General features: G+C 43.6%; 1 protein-coding gene across 1 annotated transcript in view; it reads left to right on the plus strand.

Annotated features, from left to right (window-relative positions):
- MGMT (O-6-methylguanine-DNA methyltransferase) overlaps window positions 1-15,822 on the plus strand; it is a 168,806-nt gene extending 152,984 nt beyond the window's left edge. The window contains exons 6-7 of the mRNA XM_075026622.1: window positions 7,787-7,926; window positions 14,637-15,822. Of these exons, the coding sequence (XP_074882723.1) occupies window positions 7,787-7,926; window positions 14,637-14,768 (272 nt within the window). The 3' untranslated portion in view covers window positions 14,769-15,822. The remainder of the gene's footprint in view (window positions 1-7,786; window positions 7,927-14,636) is intronic.
- The last annotated feature ends 1,249 nt before the right edge of the window (window positions 15,823-17,071 follow it).

Here is a 17,071-nt window from a genome sequence, read left to right on the forward strand (position 1 = left end):
AGTAAAGTTCAAGAGGGAACTCGGGATTTTCCACGCACGGGGATTTTCAGGAGGCTGGGATGTGCAGGGATACCTGCGGCATCGCAGGAGAGGGATGGACCCTGCCCTTCCCCTCCCCTGCCGGTCGAGCGGGTCGTTACGAGTCGGTAACGGTAGTTAAATAAAGAAAATTCTGTTTGTAGTCTGGTTTAGCATCGTTGGGCCCAACTGCAATTGGGATAGTGGCAAGGAAAAAAGGAAATACAAGGAGATAATGCTGAGAACGAGGCTCTCCGGGTCTCTGAGTACAGGTGTGGTACGGAAATCTTAGTGCGGGAAAATGGGATGGAGTCTCAGGAATCAGCATAGAACTGGTGTCAGAGAAAAATAAATTGTTTTTATGCTTACCTCTATTCCCTCTGCAATGCAAGACTTGCCTGCCACGTTTTGTTGGCTGGGAAGAGACTGATATTTTCTCTGTCTCTTCATCCAAAGCATTTGTTCTCCTCTCCTGTAGCAATTGCAGCTCGGTGTATTACCTACAGCTCAGAGGATAATCAGGTGGCTTCTTCATTTAACTGTACCGCTGCTGCAAACAGCTGCACAAATCACCTGGCAGGGGATGCTGTGCAATGACATGGTCTGTGCCGTAGCCCAAGAGGGAGTTGTCAAGTGCTTTGCAATTTCCTCCATCTTACCGGTCCACGGACTCCAAAACCCAGCCCCAGCCTGTTCAGGGATGTCGTGGCATTCAACGTCTGGTATGAATATTTAGCTTAGATGAAGTTGCTAATGCTTAAGGAGTCATTAGTTTGCATAAAACCTTGCTTGGGTTTGAATTTGGGAGTGGGAATCTGCGGAAGTTTGCAACGTGCCACGGCCAGGGGATGTAAAGGGCTGGTGCTGAGCATCAAACTCCTCGTTTCCGTCAGCTCTGAAATTATAGGCTGCTCTTGCAAGTGCATAGCAAACTGCTATTAAGGCTACCGCGCAAAAAAAATGGGTCAGAATATCAGTTACCACTCAAGTAAAACATCCGCTGGCTTCCAGGGAGTTTAACCTGCAGAAATACTGCTGGATGAGGTCCAGGGAGAGTTACTTGCTTCTAAGGATAGAATTTGGCCCCACAACCCCTTCAGCAGTCTGAAGGGAACTGCATTAAAACTGTGTTAAACTACAGATCAGAAACAGCTTCCATTAATTGGGTTTTAACATAGCTCGGCCACTTAATGCGAGCCAGCCTGAACATTATATATAGTAAAAGAAAGCAAACTGGTACATTTTCCACTTAAGTGATACAGACATATAGTATGTTTATAAATTATAGTTGTGTTTATATTTTATTATATTATATATTGCAGACACACATGCATGCACAGGTAATACATAAAAGCGTTATAAAAGCACTCCCCTCGCCCACATTTCTGCACTGCTCAGAAAGGGGAACATCCTGACCTGTGGGAGAGCACGAGACGACACCTGAGCCACATTATCAAATGCTCTAGTGTACTCTGATGGTTTTAATATGGACTGCCTAATTTTTATGAACTGATGTTTTGAATTTCATTAAGTATTTACTCATGCAACTGTGTCTGCAGAGCAGTATTCAGAAAACAGTAGACGAGATGGTAAAGGGCTCGCGCGGGGCAGAAGTGGGCACGGCAGGGTCTGCTGCAAGGAGTGAGGTTCCCCAAAGACGCCGCGTCGGAGGGGGCAGTTAACTTCAGCTGTTGTCAGTGTTACACGCCGGGGTGGTTTGGGGTTTTGGATTCTCGAACGCTTAATGACATCTACTTGAATGGCTGCTAGCTCTGTAGTCAAAATACATTGCAGTTGACCTTAATTTATCTACAGATAAAGGTAGAATGAAAGTAGAATGTTTCCTCTACTGGGGAAAAATGCAATGTTTTCAAGGAATATCACTCCTTCAGTTGTGCCACTGCAATATGCACTGGAAACACGACTTCATTGTTACGATCCATGGTATAGGGGTGTGCTGGTAAGAAATAATTAAGTAAATAAATAAAAATGTAAAAAAGTGTGATATGTCTGCGGTCGAGGTATGCTGTCCGTGCCGGTCCGGTGGCTCTGCCCTGCGGAGGGTGGCACTGAGCACCCACCTCTGACGTGGTGGGGAATCAGCAGAGGCAGGAGCGTGGGGTCAGATCTGGAGGACGTGCAAGCAATATGTTTCAGGTGTAAATATTAATTTAGCTAATTAAATGCCATCATAAATAGGACAGAGCATGGGAAACTATTGCATGAGTCATCTGAACCACGCAGTTGTAGAATGGTGGTAGGAAAGGATCGATGTGGCAGTTATCACTTACAAACGTTTGTTTTGGAGTGGTGGCAAGAGACCTCAGCTGGAGTCAAGGCTGGGCAAATACAGAGTAGGAAATTTGAGCAAACTACTAGTACGAGCTCAGACAATGAATGTTAGGAGGAGAAATAGATGTGCTGGGTGTTGTAAGTGTGCTCAGTAGCAGACATGATGAGCGAGTGAATTTTATTCTGCAAGGAAGTTTTTGACAAAAATGTTTAAAAAAATGTTTAGGCTGATGCTTTTGAGGCAGGGGCTTTCCATTAGATCTGTGTCTTATAAATAGAATTGCCATGTTTTTAACTGAGGAATTTTTGTCTAACTCTATATCCAAAATAACAGGCACAGAGGTGCTCTCGCAGGTCTTGGACTAACTAGAGGTAGAATTGAGGTAAATACTTCTCTAATCCCTCCATTATTTACCTGTTAAAATGAAATATGATTTTGTTGGAACTTTTGCCACTTGCATTTTTGTAAATACTTTTTTTTTACTATGAAGTTGATGGATTATATAACGTCAGTAATAGATACTCTAAAATAATTAGATTATATTTGCATCTTCATTCATAAAGCTCGGTCATTCAAAATGGCCAAGGTCTTTGCTTTGGTTCATCTATTTAGGCAATCATAAAGGTAAAGTTTAACTTCATTATTTTCAGTTAGACACATTCTGTCTCTATTATATATCAATATCACACATGCAGACAGCAACAATAAAAGTTCATAGTCTTTTCTCAATGACTTTGGCAAGATGGTTGCAGCACCCCTGATTTTAAGCAATCCTTTGCTTCTGTTGCGGTGAGATGTTTGGACTATTTTACAGGATACAGTATCACTGTACTGTCTAATCTATATTCCCAGTAATCCTTTAATAGCAACTAATAATTGTATTTTTTACCATAGAGTACCAGTGGTCAGGGACTCACAGCCATTGTAAAAGGGAAGAAAAGCATTTCTTGATCTGCCTCATAACAAGAGCAAAATATAATTAAACAGTTAAGAGACTAGACAAGCATTTATCTCTTTCACATTCTGCTTGCTAGTTCAGTCTAGGGTAGGGTAGCAGCGATTGTTAGTATTCAGATTGCTGTTTAGGTGACATGCTTAATATGGCTTTAACAGCCTGCTTAATAGCAAAGGAGGTTCAAAATTGCTAAAAATTAGCACTCTTGCTTGCATCAACTGTTTACACAGTTGCCTGTTGTCAGTAGAAGTTCTTCAGTTTGAATATGAATCTGTTCTTCCAAGGTCCAAGAGCTAAATTAAGTTTTCTGGATTAGGTGGAAGCTCATGCTGCTGTGGGAACTGCTGTTCGGTAGACAAGTTGGAGTATTTTTCAAGTGTTATGCTTGATTTTTTATTTTTTTTTACCAATAGTAATAACAGTGAAAACCGATAAGCATAAAAACAAACAAAAAAGTTGTCTATGTAGTACCCCAGACAGGCTGCGAAAAAGCTGGCAAGAAGGGGTGAGTATTTATAACTGTTTCTGTGCATTTGCAAAAACTCTTGGGGGTGGGAACCAACCAAAAAAACACAACAAACAGAAAAACTAACATTCCCAGCGATCGGTGTTGAGGAGAAGGAAAAAAAAAATGGTCTGTCTTTAATCCGTCTTAATCGAAGGGATTAAAAAGGATGTAAAATCAGACTGTGTATCTTTTGAACCTCTCTTGCCCCGAGCCCTGTGCGGAGCGGGGCAGGAGGGGACCGATGCCGGTGACTCCGCTTTTTCCCCCTGCGCTGCCCGGAGCATCCCCCCGCCTGCCGTGGGGGCCGAGCCCCTTCCTAACGCGGTAAATGCTCCGGCAGCGCGGTATTAGATAGCAGCATATGACTTCGCTTCTTCGTACTGATGGCCACCTTCAATCACGTTAAAAGTTGTGATACGGCAGGTGTTAAAGTAAACTTGATTTTCACTCTGTTATCCCCGCGCATGTAACATCTTTATATGGAGAATTAAAGTCTAGCGGGCTGTCGTGAGTGACCTCTGAAGCATTTAGGTATTAACAGCAGGGTCGGGGTAAGTCCCACTTTTTAGGGGCTTATAACTTCTCTGTAAATATTAATTTCAGATCAGTCCTGGCACATCCACGCTTGGCGTCATGGTGCGTTGCTTTGCCAATTTACCACGCATATTGGCAGGGCTGATAGTAACACACAATTACGAGGTTTTTGACCAGCAAGGAATGCATGGTGATGCCCATAGGAGGAAAACGTCCAAGAAGTCATTCACCTATCGCCTGTTGTTAAACAGGGGTTGTTCAGCCCGGAGAAGAGAAGGCTCTGGGGAGACCTTATTGCAGCCTCCCAGTACTTAAAGGGGGGCTATAAGAAAGGTGGGGACAGACTTTTGAGTAGGGCCTGTTGCAACAGGACAAGGGCTAACGGCTTTAAACTAAAGGACTGTAGATTCAGACTAGATATAAGGAAGAAATTTTTTACACTGAGGGTGGTGAGGCACTGGAGCAGGTTGCCCAGAGAGGTTGTGGGTTGTTCAAGGCCAGGTTGGATGGGGCTTGGAGCAACCTGCTCTGGTGGAAGGTGTCCCTGCCCATGGCAGGGGGGTTGGAATGAGATGATCTTCAAGGTCCCTTCCAACCCAACCCATTCTGTGACTCTATGAAACCCTCCCAAGGACCTCTGTGGTCCCTGGGTGCCATGGACGCAGCAGCTGGAGGTGGGAATGGGGCTGTGGAGAGTTGGAAACCCAAGTCGGTCACAGGTCTGTCTCTTCCCCATCCTTCAGTCCACCTTCACCCCAGCCTTCCCGGCGCAGCTCCAGCTCCCAGTGGGAACTGGTGAGGTGTGCGTTCGGATGTAAAATCTGACAGATCACTGGGCGTTTAAATGAGAAATAGCCGGTTGCTCTGTGTTGGCCATAATGTTGTGTTGCTTGGCAAGAGGGCAGTCCGGAGGCCGGTCACCTGGAGGGACTATGTACAGGGCGTGCAGTAGGTGGGTGCGGAGGAAGGAGAAAACCTCTGATATTCCCATTCCTACAAAGTGGTTCGGTTCAGCCATTGCTCTGCTGGCATCTGCCACTCCAGAATGACGTGGGCATCCTCAGCTCGCGGAGGTATAAAGTGTTTTCATGTAACGAGAGAATTTGTGTGTGTTAATTTTTATGTGCGTATTTTACAGCACTTTATAATGACATTTAACGGCATAAAATGTTGGCACGCGCTGAAAATTGGTGAAAGTTCAGCCATCTAATTTGGGCAGGTTATGCTTACAGGCACTCACACTTGCAGACAGTTTAATAACAGTATTTGGCACTGTCTCTTAGAGCTGCTTAAACTAATTAATGCATTTGCTCCCTACAGGATGAAATTGAGTTTTCAGATACATTTATAAAATGATGTGCATGATTGCTAAATATTTCATTCTTTTGAACTATAACTTCGAGTGTTTTATGTGGGTGCAGAGACAGTATATATTCTCCCATGAAAAATGTGCAGTGGCTCTGGAAAGAGGATAATCTCTGCCCCTGCTTGTCAGAAGAGGATAATCTCTGTCCTTCTTAGGATGTAGCATGTTAAAAGGTACTCAATAATTTGGGCATCGCTTGGCACAGTGGTGCTATTGCTGGGGGGGGGTCTGGAGCTGCCCCATCCTCCTGCGGCCGCCCGGTGCTCCGGCGCGCTCTGCACCCGCTTCTCCCCTTATTCCTACGGGTTTCAGAAAGTTACGGGTCCGTCACGTCCCAGCCTGCCGCCTTCTCTGCCAAAAATGAGGGAAGAAAAGGGGATTTTTTGGACTCGGGCCCCAGCGACGTGCAGTCACTGCGTTTCATTGATTTAAAAGATGACATCAGGCAATAATTCCCCAAGACCCCTAAGTAGGCGAGGTTAACACTAATCTTGCTGGCTTAAAAAGAAGGTTAAAAAAATAATAAGTAACAATTTGATTTGAAATAAACCTTTCTGAAGAAATCACAGTAAACAAAATCTGTTTGCCTAAGGAAACCCTCCTAGCAATCAGCTAGTAACACAACTGCTTGTGCTAATGAACCCAAAGCTGTTAATGTGGTTTCTTCAGTTAAATTGATTCATGAATTTTGAAGAGAACATTATCTAATGAATTTTCTTTGAATAGAAAGCAATTAAAAGGACAAATCAGTCTGATTAACCCCAAAGTCACCCTACTGCCACAAATGGTGTACAGTTTGAAATTATATCATAAAAAACTAGAGCAGATTTGCTATCTCTTTGCCCTCTACTAATCCATGTAAATTAATGAACAACAAAGTTAATTTCTTTGATGACCCTTTTCTCGTATCACCTGGATTATGCTGATGTTTAATTTGCTTAATGTTATAATAAAGACTAAACAGATTTTTTCAATGAAGTGATTATCATTCCCTTCAGTTAAGAAGTGATTTTTATTATTTAACACACACATAATGCTGTATGGGTTTCCTTTAAGAACAAAATCACATTTCGCTATGTTCCTATGTAACGTAATCAATGTCTTTTTTGACAACTAAAGAAAGAAAATGTTTTTAATCAGTTTGTTTCTTTGCCAAAGCAGGAGACTGAAGCTGTCAGCTGGGGGAAGGGGTCTCTTTTCCTTTTTTTCTCCCTTTTTCTTTTTTTTTTTTTTTTTTTTTTTATTCACCAGCTCACTCCTCTCAGTAAGTTATTCACTAGTTAGATCTTCAAAGCTTTTACAAGTGCCTTGGAAGAGCAATAGGTGTTCAACCCAACTAAAATCCAAACGCGACTATCGGTTTTCCTTTTGTAAAATAATCCTGGGATGGGAAGGTAAAACCCTGAGATGCAGAAGAAAGCTGGTCCTAATGCATTTGCTTATTCATTATTTCAGCAATTGGAACACTTAGAAGCAATTTGCTGGTGAATTAAAATTAAAATAATGGAAGATACATTATTATTTTTTTTCAGAGCCCTCTATCATTAAGGATGTGCCGTACATTCAAGGTCACAGCTAGTCCTTACATTTTGTAATGTCTGCAATGCTGAGCAGTAGCTTGGGGGTCTCGACTATAAAATGCAGTCAGCCAGGATAATACCGAGTCCGCTGGCTCTAGGGCTTCTTCTGCCGCGTGTCCCAGCTGAAGTTGGAAATTAGCTGGAGATGCGAGGGCTTTGTAAAATAGGTAGAGCCGGTTATTTCTTCCCTTTTTAATTTGACTCTATGCTAATTTATACTCTGCCAATTTAATGGAAAAACCACATTGTATGAGTTAACAGGATAATTGTACTTGAAGCAAATTAAAAATATAGGAAAATCAAAGCCTTAAATCCTTTTTTATAGTGATCGGTTACTTGAAGCACTCTTTCTAATAATCATGTATTTAAATGTAGTCATATAGGATACAATAACAGGACAGTGCATCGGGGCTGTTTAAATTTAAATTAGAAAGCTGCTATTGAGACTCTGCTTTGCGTTGGCTTTTTGAGTATTTCATCTTGGTTTTTTCAGCCATGCATACGAACAGTGCTCGCTTCGTCTTCTTTGCAGATTCGTTCACCAGACAAGTGTTGTGGACCTTGTTGAGAGACGTGAAGTTTGGAGAGGCCGTTTCCTACAAGCAATTAGCAGTCCTCGCAGGCAACAGCAGAGCAGCGAGAGCGGTGGGAGGAGCAATGAGGAGCAATCCTGTAAGTTCATGTCAACTTTTAAATAAAGTTGATGGAAGATGGTGGATTTAGAGAGCTTTGCGGGCTAAATGTCATTAGATTAAATTTATCTGCTATGAAAACTGGTCTACCATGAGTAATAAGGTCAGTAAGTGTTTTTAATCAGCAATAATGCACAACCCAGTTTAATGTGATTTATTCCCTACCATTTATGGCATTAGGTTTGAAAGAGAAACACTTCTTTTAATTCGTCAGCCTCTACGCATTTTGTTGTTCTCAAACTTTCTTAGGTATTCTTGGGCGAGGGAAGTCTTTTATCCCCCGACATGGGCCTCATTTTGGCAGGGTGCGAGTAGCTTCGGTTGTGTTACCAGCAGTCCATCCTCTCTGGCATGGATATGTTTCTGAAAATGGGGAAGAGGAGGGATTTTAAATCAAGTAGGTACACGTTTGAATCAAATCCCTGATTGTCAGTATGGTTTTTCCAATACGGTTTTTTCCCCTGTGCGCTCCAAACCAGCTGTAAATGGCATTTCTCCACTGGATACAGGTGAGTTGCCTGAATTTGAACCAATGGGAGGGAGTAGCCCTCCAGGTTAGTTAGGCCTGTGGATTTTGGAAAAAACAGTTGTGTTATAATACTTGGTCTCTGCCTGTCTTCCCAGTAATTACCTCTCCCTCCGAGTTGTCCAGGATTAGATTTCCAGATGCATTCGTGCACCTGCGTCGCCCCGACGGGCGTTAAGTGGAGTTGGTGAGAGTCAGCGGGTCGTGTCTCGTGGTTCGCAGCCCGTTGGAGCAGCCCCGTCCTGAACCGGAGGGTTTCGGGGCTGCAGCAGACGTACCTGCGCTGCCCGAGGAGGGAGGAGGCAGTTCGGGGGGCTCGGGCGCACGGGTGGGCACGTCCTGCGTGGGACCGGTGCCGCAGCCAGCTGGCAAAGGCAAGGAGAAGGTGGTAGTGCGAACGCCACTGTCTTTACACGTTCGTTCCCTTGCTACGTGCCTTTAAAAAAATGAAGAACTTTGATTTCTGTTAATATCACTGTGGCCTTTTTAGCCATTCTTCCACATATTTTCCCTCATTAGCACTCGCCCTGAGCAACACGTGTCTTTCCATACCCGAATTCCCCTGCTTTTCTCCAGCGTTATACCTGCCGTAATCTTTGACCTCCTGTGTTGGTTTTCCATTCGGTCCTCTCAGTATTTTCTTTAATAAGGTACATATGAGACTGTAATGTGTAGTTGCAAAGTGGGTTAGAAAATCTGGTTTTCTACAGCCAGTGGCTTTACATACAGAAATAATAAAGGTGAGGGGGGTTTGCAGTGCCACATATCATCTTTGTATTTCACCTCATTCATAATATCAACCTGCGTATTATGCGTAGTCAACCTGCATATCGTGGTTCATGGGTCTGAAGGGCCATGTAAAGATTTATACGGGAAATATGAGAAACATTGCGAATAGGTGCTCACACTGAAGTGCAAAAGGACTATGTGTGTGTTTGCATGTGGAATATGTGTGAAATTACAGATTAACTACAGGAGATGCATAGCGATAAAAACGTGTTTTGGAATGGGCAGGGCTCTCGTTACAGTACTGATTTCTTTTTTTTATCGTCAGCTTTCTGTTATGAAATATTGGGGTGGTATTATATTAATATAGCTCTTTTCCCCTAAAGCTATGCATTATTATCTATAATATGCTTAAAAATTTTCTGCTGGGGACAGAAAGCACTGCGGCCATAGTATGGGATGGGAAATAACAATAATAAGATAGGACCCCATTTAAAAAAAAATTGCCGTAGCTTTGCTGTATATTTTCAGAACTATTTTCATCCTTCCTCACAGGGGAAAAAGCAGGAATTTTCACACCACAACCTGCTGTTACCGCTACTTTGGATGCTGCTGCTCCACTGCAGCCTGAGGGCAAAGCTGGGTACATTTCTAGGCGATAGCAATTACATATCCTTTTGCACAACACTGTATTGTTATTCTTTGAGAACTGTTTCCTGTAGGTTTGCATTGTATTGCCTTATCTTAATGTACACCATATTATATTGGAAAGCATTCCATCATATTAAAATAGTTTGTATTGTCAAGTACAATACAGTGTATTGACGAAACGTAGCTTTATACTGCTTATATGAACTGTTTCATAGGAAGATCTGATAGACGCTTAAAATATCAGGGTGTACTTCTTTATTGAGCTTAGAAGCTTAAAGCCATTAGACGTTATGTGAGTTTCTATGGTAGTGTGCTACCTGCGTAGAATTGCAGGATACCCGTGAACCTTGTACGTATATAAACACACTTGCAGTCTGTTTATCAGATGAGATATTGAGCTTTGAATCTAACTAAACAGTTCATTAAACCGAACACGTCATCTGGACTGCAGCATCATTAACGTATCAGCGCAGAATGCAAAGAGCTGTGGTGTTAACAACTGCTACACCTGCAACGTGAGCTCTAGGATATAAATACTGGTTTTGAGGAGCAATTGCTTTGAAATTATTGCAGAAATGTGATGTTTTGTTAAGCAGCAGATTAGTGATTTTTGTTCGCAGGAGGGAAGCTGAAACTAGTGAATGCTTTTATTGCGAATGTGAAATAAAAGTGAATGCTTCTATTAATGATTGCTGCAGAAGCTATGCAAAATAACAAAATCGTAGTATGTTTGCACCTTGAGATGCTTCCTATGATTAAAGGACTAAATTATAAACGTGATGACTAAATCATAAACATGATTTAATGAGGATCGTAATAACAGTAAAAATGAGCATTTGAAATAAACCCGAGCCTGGCGTTGCATTGTTCCTCAAACATGTTGATAAAATTGCGAATCTCGGCTTTCTCCACAAAATACCAGAACATTTCTTCCTTCTACAAATCAAGGGTTGGTCTTTAATTTTGGTAGTGTGCATTCCACAGGTTTCCCTTTGTAGTTGGGTTGCTTTCACATAATTCATACGATGACCTTCAACTTTATGAGAAGGTGGAATAGGTGCCAGCAGCAGCTGAAAGATGCGACATCTTTGCCTCAATTTATGCCAAGGACATGATGGGGATGGCTCACCTTTTGCAAGAGAAACTTCAAATAGTTTACTGTGGTTCACATTGATTGCAAGGTCTGTGGTCCTCAAAGGGAACCCATAAAGTTCAATTAAAAATCTCATTAGACTAGTATAGGAGGATCAAAAAGAAATCATAGAGACTCATGGGAAATGGCGAATGTTGGGCTGATTAGTCCAAGGCCATCCTAAATGACTGTTCTGTGCCTTAAATAAGACGTCTTCAGCGGTCTGTTAACGGCAGTCATAGCTGCGTACGTTGAGTTTTATATTCTCTCCAATTGCATTATTGTTTAGGCTAAAGCCCAGCTAAGTGTACAACTGGGTGCTAGTATCGATCTATCCTAAGTCAAGGATATTATTCAGCCAAAATGTTTTAAACAGTGGAGAGCGGAAGGAGTAATTGTGCATTTATGAGAAGATTGTGAAGTATGGATTTGAAACGTTGTGGACACCTAAAACTACTTGTGCGTTAATTCCTTCGGTGGCTGGCAATAACCCGGGACGCGTGCTGGGTGACGTTGCGGTATTTGTTTCTGTCGGGGAAGAGGGGGACAAAAAGCAATAGGACTTGAGAAAACTGCAAGATTATTTTTTGCTAAGCGTGATTCTTGTTGTATTTACAACGTGGTATTTCAGCCATTTCCATTATGGCCTGGCTGATGGGGTTTTGACAGTTTGGCAGTTTCTGGCGGTCTCCAGCCCATCAGCAGTATAATGGGACGGTCAGGTTTCCGTTGCCTCAAATTGAAAACTCTTAACGAGCGGAGCGCTGCGGCGGAGCACCGCTCCGCTCCGTCCTCAGACGGAATTTGCTAAATGCAGTTCAAAGGCGATCGATACCTTGTGCAGGGAGTTTTTCCCCCACCTTTTTGCTAAACAAACGCATTATCGAGGAGTTAGTTTATTCACAGATTGCCACGAGCGTTAATGACCGCCCGAGTCTTGTTCTGCCAGTCACCCAGATGGCTGTTGATAAAGATTTAGCATCATGTTCTGAGTGTCAGGGCTGTCAGTAGTGCTGAACCATTTGACCAGAAGAAAAAACGCACAGGGAGCTATTGATTACAGCTTCTCAGTGTCACTTGTTCACCAGGATTTAGGTATTGATGAGGCTGCGAGTGAAAACAAGCTCTTTCCCTTGTGGGCCTCTACCCAGAAGAACAAAAGCGAAGTTGGAGAAAATATTCAGCTGGTGCCCGAATCAGAGGGACTCCGTTATTGATCCGAGGGCCCCTTCATGTTATTTGTGTTGGAGACAAATCTATGGGTTTGGAAGTTTTATAGCGTTTGAGGTAGGGTCTGTGTAAGTGATGGATTCATGTATTAGATGAATTAGATTTCACAGCATGAAGATTTCAGCGGAGCTATAATATTATGAGCTGCTTGGTTATTGATAAAAATTACATTAAATGTAGCTGAGGCATTAAAGCTCCAGACTAGGGTAGTACTCCCTCTAAAATGTCCTTAGGGCCCTAATAAATTTTAGCAGGTTTAATTATTTTAGTAGTCTGAAAGTTGTCACCACAATTAAGCCAAACTGAAGCAATATTCAATATTTTTAAATTACAGCGCTGATACAGCCTTTGTACCGCGTTTTCTTTTACATCCGACATTATGGAGGGTGACATACGGGCGCTTGCGTGTGTTAGGACAAACTCGGTATGAAATTCTTTATTTCGGGCATGGCAAAAGTGACATTTGTTTCACACCCTCCTCTTCTTGCTTGATGGTAAGCGGCTCAGCGTTTGTGAACGGGTCCTGCACCGACTGGGGGATCATCCAAGCCCTGGCGCGACCCGCCAGCTCACGCCACCTGAAAATAAAGTCCTTTTTTTTCCTCCACTTGGGCACGCATTCCATCTTCTCGCACGGTTTAGCAGGAGAAGTCATCCACTTACCTCCCTGACAAAAGTCCCCCAGTACATGGACCCCCCCCAGTTTGAGTCTCTTTGCACCATGTGAGCGGCAGCAGGGAACCGGCTCAGAAAAAGGTTTTGGCCCCTGTCTGTAGCAAGATTTATTGCCTTACCATCAAAATATGCTGATTTACTGTATATATTTTTAAAGAATTGCTAATTAACCTTGGAGATTTTTTACAGTGTATTGTTATGGCTTGTTATGGCTTTGTCACTCAAGAAAATCTGCCTGCAGTAACTTGTGCACACGGATTGTAAAAGACAGAGAAATCCCAAAACAGAGCAACACTTGCGAAAAACAACTTCTTTAAGGAAGTCATAAACCAAGCGCGGGATGGTTTTTTAGAGTAAAGATTTTATTGGTACTTGCTGGAGTTGTCACAGATGCATAATTCACTTGTGGCATTGCCAACTCCAAATAAAGCAGCTATTATAAGCATTTTTTATTAAACCTTGATTAACAATAAGCACCTATGTGTATTCCCGTCTAATGTGATAGCCTGTGGGCTGAGATCAAGATTTTAAATTTCAGCCATTGAAATTGCTTGACAAAACCAGAAGGACCCCCCAAAAAAACCCGATTTATAAAGGTCTGGCCAGTAGCTGTTCAGCTACTTTGGGGTTTGCCCGTTCCAGACTCAAATATGAGCACAGCTTGAACTGTACTGAAATAACTATTAAATGGGATTAAAATAAGTCAGTGTAAAGTACGTCATTTGTCTGTGTGTCTATATATAAATAAATTATACTTTTTGACTTAAAATATCCAAATTTGTGAAAACTGCACTTTTTAGTGAGTTATTGTTTTCACAGCTATATCGTTGCAATTGAATTACTATGCAGTTACCAAAACACATACGGCGTGATTAGAGATGATGTATTGCATTTTTTATGGTGTGTACTTCAACTATGATAATCACCTGTAATAAAAAATAAGAAGAAAAGCGTTTATGTACTTCTCTACATTATCAGTCCATTCTGTAACTTCTTGCATTGATTTTTCAGAATCCGTGACATTTGGCTATAAATGATACAAAGTAGAAGGCACGAGGAAAAAAGTTCTTAAATTGGTTAGGTGTGAATTAAATCTCTCCTGTTGTAGGTTTTAAAAATTCACAACCCATTTTGGATTGACTGGCTGTTAAATAATAAATAGCGCCTTGTTCTTACATAGAATTTTTCAGCAGTGCACGTAGAGGTGCTATAGCGAGAGGAGGAGATCTGCCGAGGGAGCTGGGGCTCGGGAAGCTCGCTCCTCAGCGGTCTGGGTTTTTTTCCAGAAATACGTCCTCTTCTAATCCCGGGACGACGATTAAGAGTCGTCCTGTACCTCCTTGCTGTCCTTGTGTGCGTTTTGGGTCTGCCAGGCATCGTCACCCACCCTGGGCATTGGAGGGGGCTGGCGCGGGGCAGGAAAATCCGCCTCTTGCAGAGAAGTTTTTCTTACGTGGGATTTAATATGTCGGGCTTCCCCTTTTCAGGCTTTACATCATTCTTATGTACTCAAATTTCTCCTAATCCTTGCTTTTCCCAAAGAATCGGGTTGGTCCCGGGCACGGCCGGGATTCCACCAGCGTGCTCTGTAACGTGGGTACTTGAGTCCGGTCCCCGCGAGCCCGGCGGCGGACGATTCCTGGTTTAGCGGTGGATTTATGGGCACCTTCCCCAGCCGCCGATCCCCTTCGCCTCACCCTTTGCTCCCTTCCTTTTTTTTTGTGTGTGTGTCTGTGTGTGTGTTTCGCAGATCCCGATTATAATACCGTGCCACAGGGTGATTTGCAGCAGCGGGCAGAGCGGCAACTACGGCGGAGGAAACCTTATGAAAGAGTGGCTTTTGTCGCACGAGAAGCTCCAGAAAGAGAAGTTAGCATATTGATGCAGCTCAGCCACGGCTGCTAACCAGCCAAGACGTACAACCGCGGATACTTGGCTTATAACAAGCTCTCAGAGCACCCGGCAGAATTCAGAAAAATGGTAAATATTTGAGTGACATATAAATATAATGCAACATCCGAAGTGAAATGTGTGGTGGCACCGCTATATTAAAAAAGCGGGATGCGTCCTGGGGGATGCAGCTCGTCTGCCCTTTCTTGTTTTTACATTTTACAGCAGAATGACTACAGCGGTCCAGGCCTGTTGTGCGTGGATTTTGTTCCCATCTCCAGGCCTGTTTTGTTCTATTTTTAATGTCCATTAAAGCAGGGACGTGGCAAATGTGAGGTGCAAGCCTCCCCGCGAGGAAGCAGCTGGCTGGTCCCTGCCAGCCTCTCGCCCGGGTCTCCCCGAGCCTCTCCGGTGCCTGAAACGGTGTTTTACGTGTTTTACCTGAACAGGAGTTAAGGGAGCACGTTGAGATGCATTCCAAAGCCGGCGGCTATGGAATTGCTCGTTCCCGGCTTTTCTTTTCAGATTGCGAGAGGTGGGACTAAAAATTTTTTGCCTTTGTGAATGGTGCAAAAGGCGGGTGGAAGAGAAGCCGCTGGCAAATTGTACGAGAGGTCTGTTTTAAATAAGCGGTTTGATTAGCGCAACTGGGGCAAAATACTGAGGAGCTCATCATAGTTGCGTCTTTATCAGCAGCACGTTTGCTTTTGTCGTTTGGTTTTTTCCGTTTAGATTTTTGCATTTCTCTGTTACGTGAAGCTTTATTTCTCTGTAGAAAGGATTCAAGTATTCAGGAGATGTTAAAGCTAGATTTTGAGGTGGTTTAAGCAGGGTTCTCTGCAAGTACGAGCCACCAGAAGCTGAAATTTTCAGTATGGGAATCGTAAATTGTAACATGGAAATACTGATTTTTTTATGTGTTTTATCATATTTTCATAGATGTCTCTTTAGAAAGGCCATTGCTAACCAAGAAATTATTGTGTTACGATGCGTTAGTTAATATAGTATTATTGATACCTCAGAATTACTTCAATAAAAAAACTGCTTTGCATGTACGAGTGTCTTTGTGTATGTTTGTAAATAAAACACAGCATATGATATATGGAGAAAATAAACTATACCCAACTGTACAATATAAAGCTGTATTTTTATCAAGGGTTTCTGGTGGCAATATAAACCACGAAAGCAAAGCTCAAGTGGTTTGTACGTGTCACCAGAACTCCGAGATAAAAATATAGCCTTATAATATGTACAGTTTGGGCGTTTGTTGTTTTTTTTTTTTTTTATAATCCATGCTACCAACAAAAGAACCCGGCAGCAAACGTAAACTTTAACCTTTCTCGCTTTGACACCCCTCGCTGCCTTCTTTCAGGTATTTGCTTGAAAAAGGGGGACGCACCTGCCTGGTGGGGTTTTTTTTTGGTTTTTTTTTTGCAGGTACGGGGGCTGCGAGCGCCGGAGTCCGAGGCCGCCTGACGCCTTTCCGAGGCAGCCAGCCAACCTGGTTTATTTTTTAATTATTTTTTTTTTTTTTTTTTAGCAAAATCGCGTTGTGGCTGAGAGTTTCGGGTGGGGGGGCCGGGCAGGGCGGCCGCGCTGCCCCCGCGCTGCCCAACAGAGGGCGCCGTGGGGCCGGGCACCGGCCGGCGGCCGCGCGGGGCCGGCCGTGGGTCCGGCCGTGGGTCCGGCCGTGGGTCCGGCCGTGGGTCCGTGGGGCCGGCCGCGGGGGGGTTTGGGGCAACGGGAGGTGCCCCCCACCCCAACACACACACACACCAGACACCCCCCATCCTTCCAGGCGTTTGCAGCCCGGCCGGCTGCTGGGGCCGCGGTGCTGTGCGAGTTGCAATTAACAGAAATACATCATTAACACCCCCCCCCCCAAAAAAAAAAAAAAGTCTCTATATCTCTATATCTCTATAGAATAGGCCGGGGGGGCTGGCCCCGCTGCGCTCTGCCCGTGGGAAGGAAGACAGGAGTCCCAGCACCCGTCTCCGTCCGCCGTGGGGAAGAGCCACCAAAGAGAGGAGGAGCGAGGCGCCGGCAGACGACGGCTCCGCGCTTTTTCCCCGGATTTGGGTTCCTGCGAGCTCCCCGGTTCCCTCCCGTTCGGGCTGGCAGTGCTTTGAACCGCTGACATTGAGACACTGTGCAGCCAGGCACGACAGCTGGCTCTGCGGCAGCTAATACCAACACATGCTGGTTTAGCCCATTTCCAGAGACTAAGATAATGAAAGATTCAAAAATAATATTTGTTTTGGCGGAACTACATCTATAATGAAATAGATGTCCTTG

This window comes from Buteo buteo, chromosome 4, assembly GCF_964188355.1.
Source record: "Buteo buteo chromosome 4, bButBut1.hap1.1, whole genome shotgun sequence".
Lineage (NCBI taxonomy): Eukaryota > Metazoa > Chordata > Aves > Accipitriformes > Accipitridae > Buteo > Buteo buteo.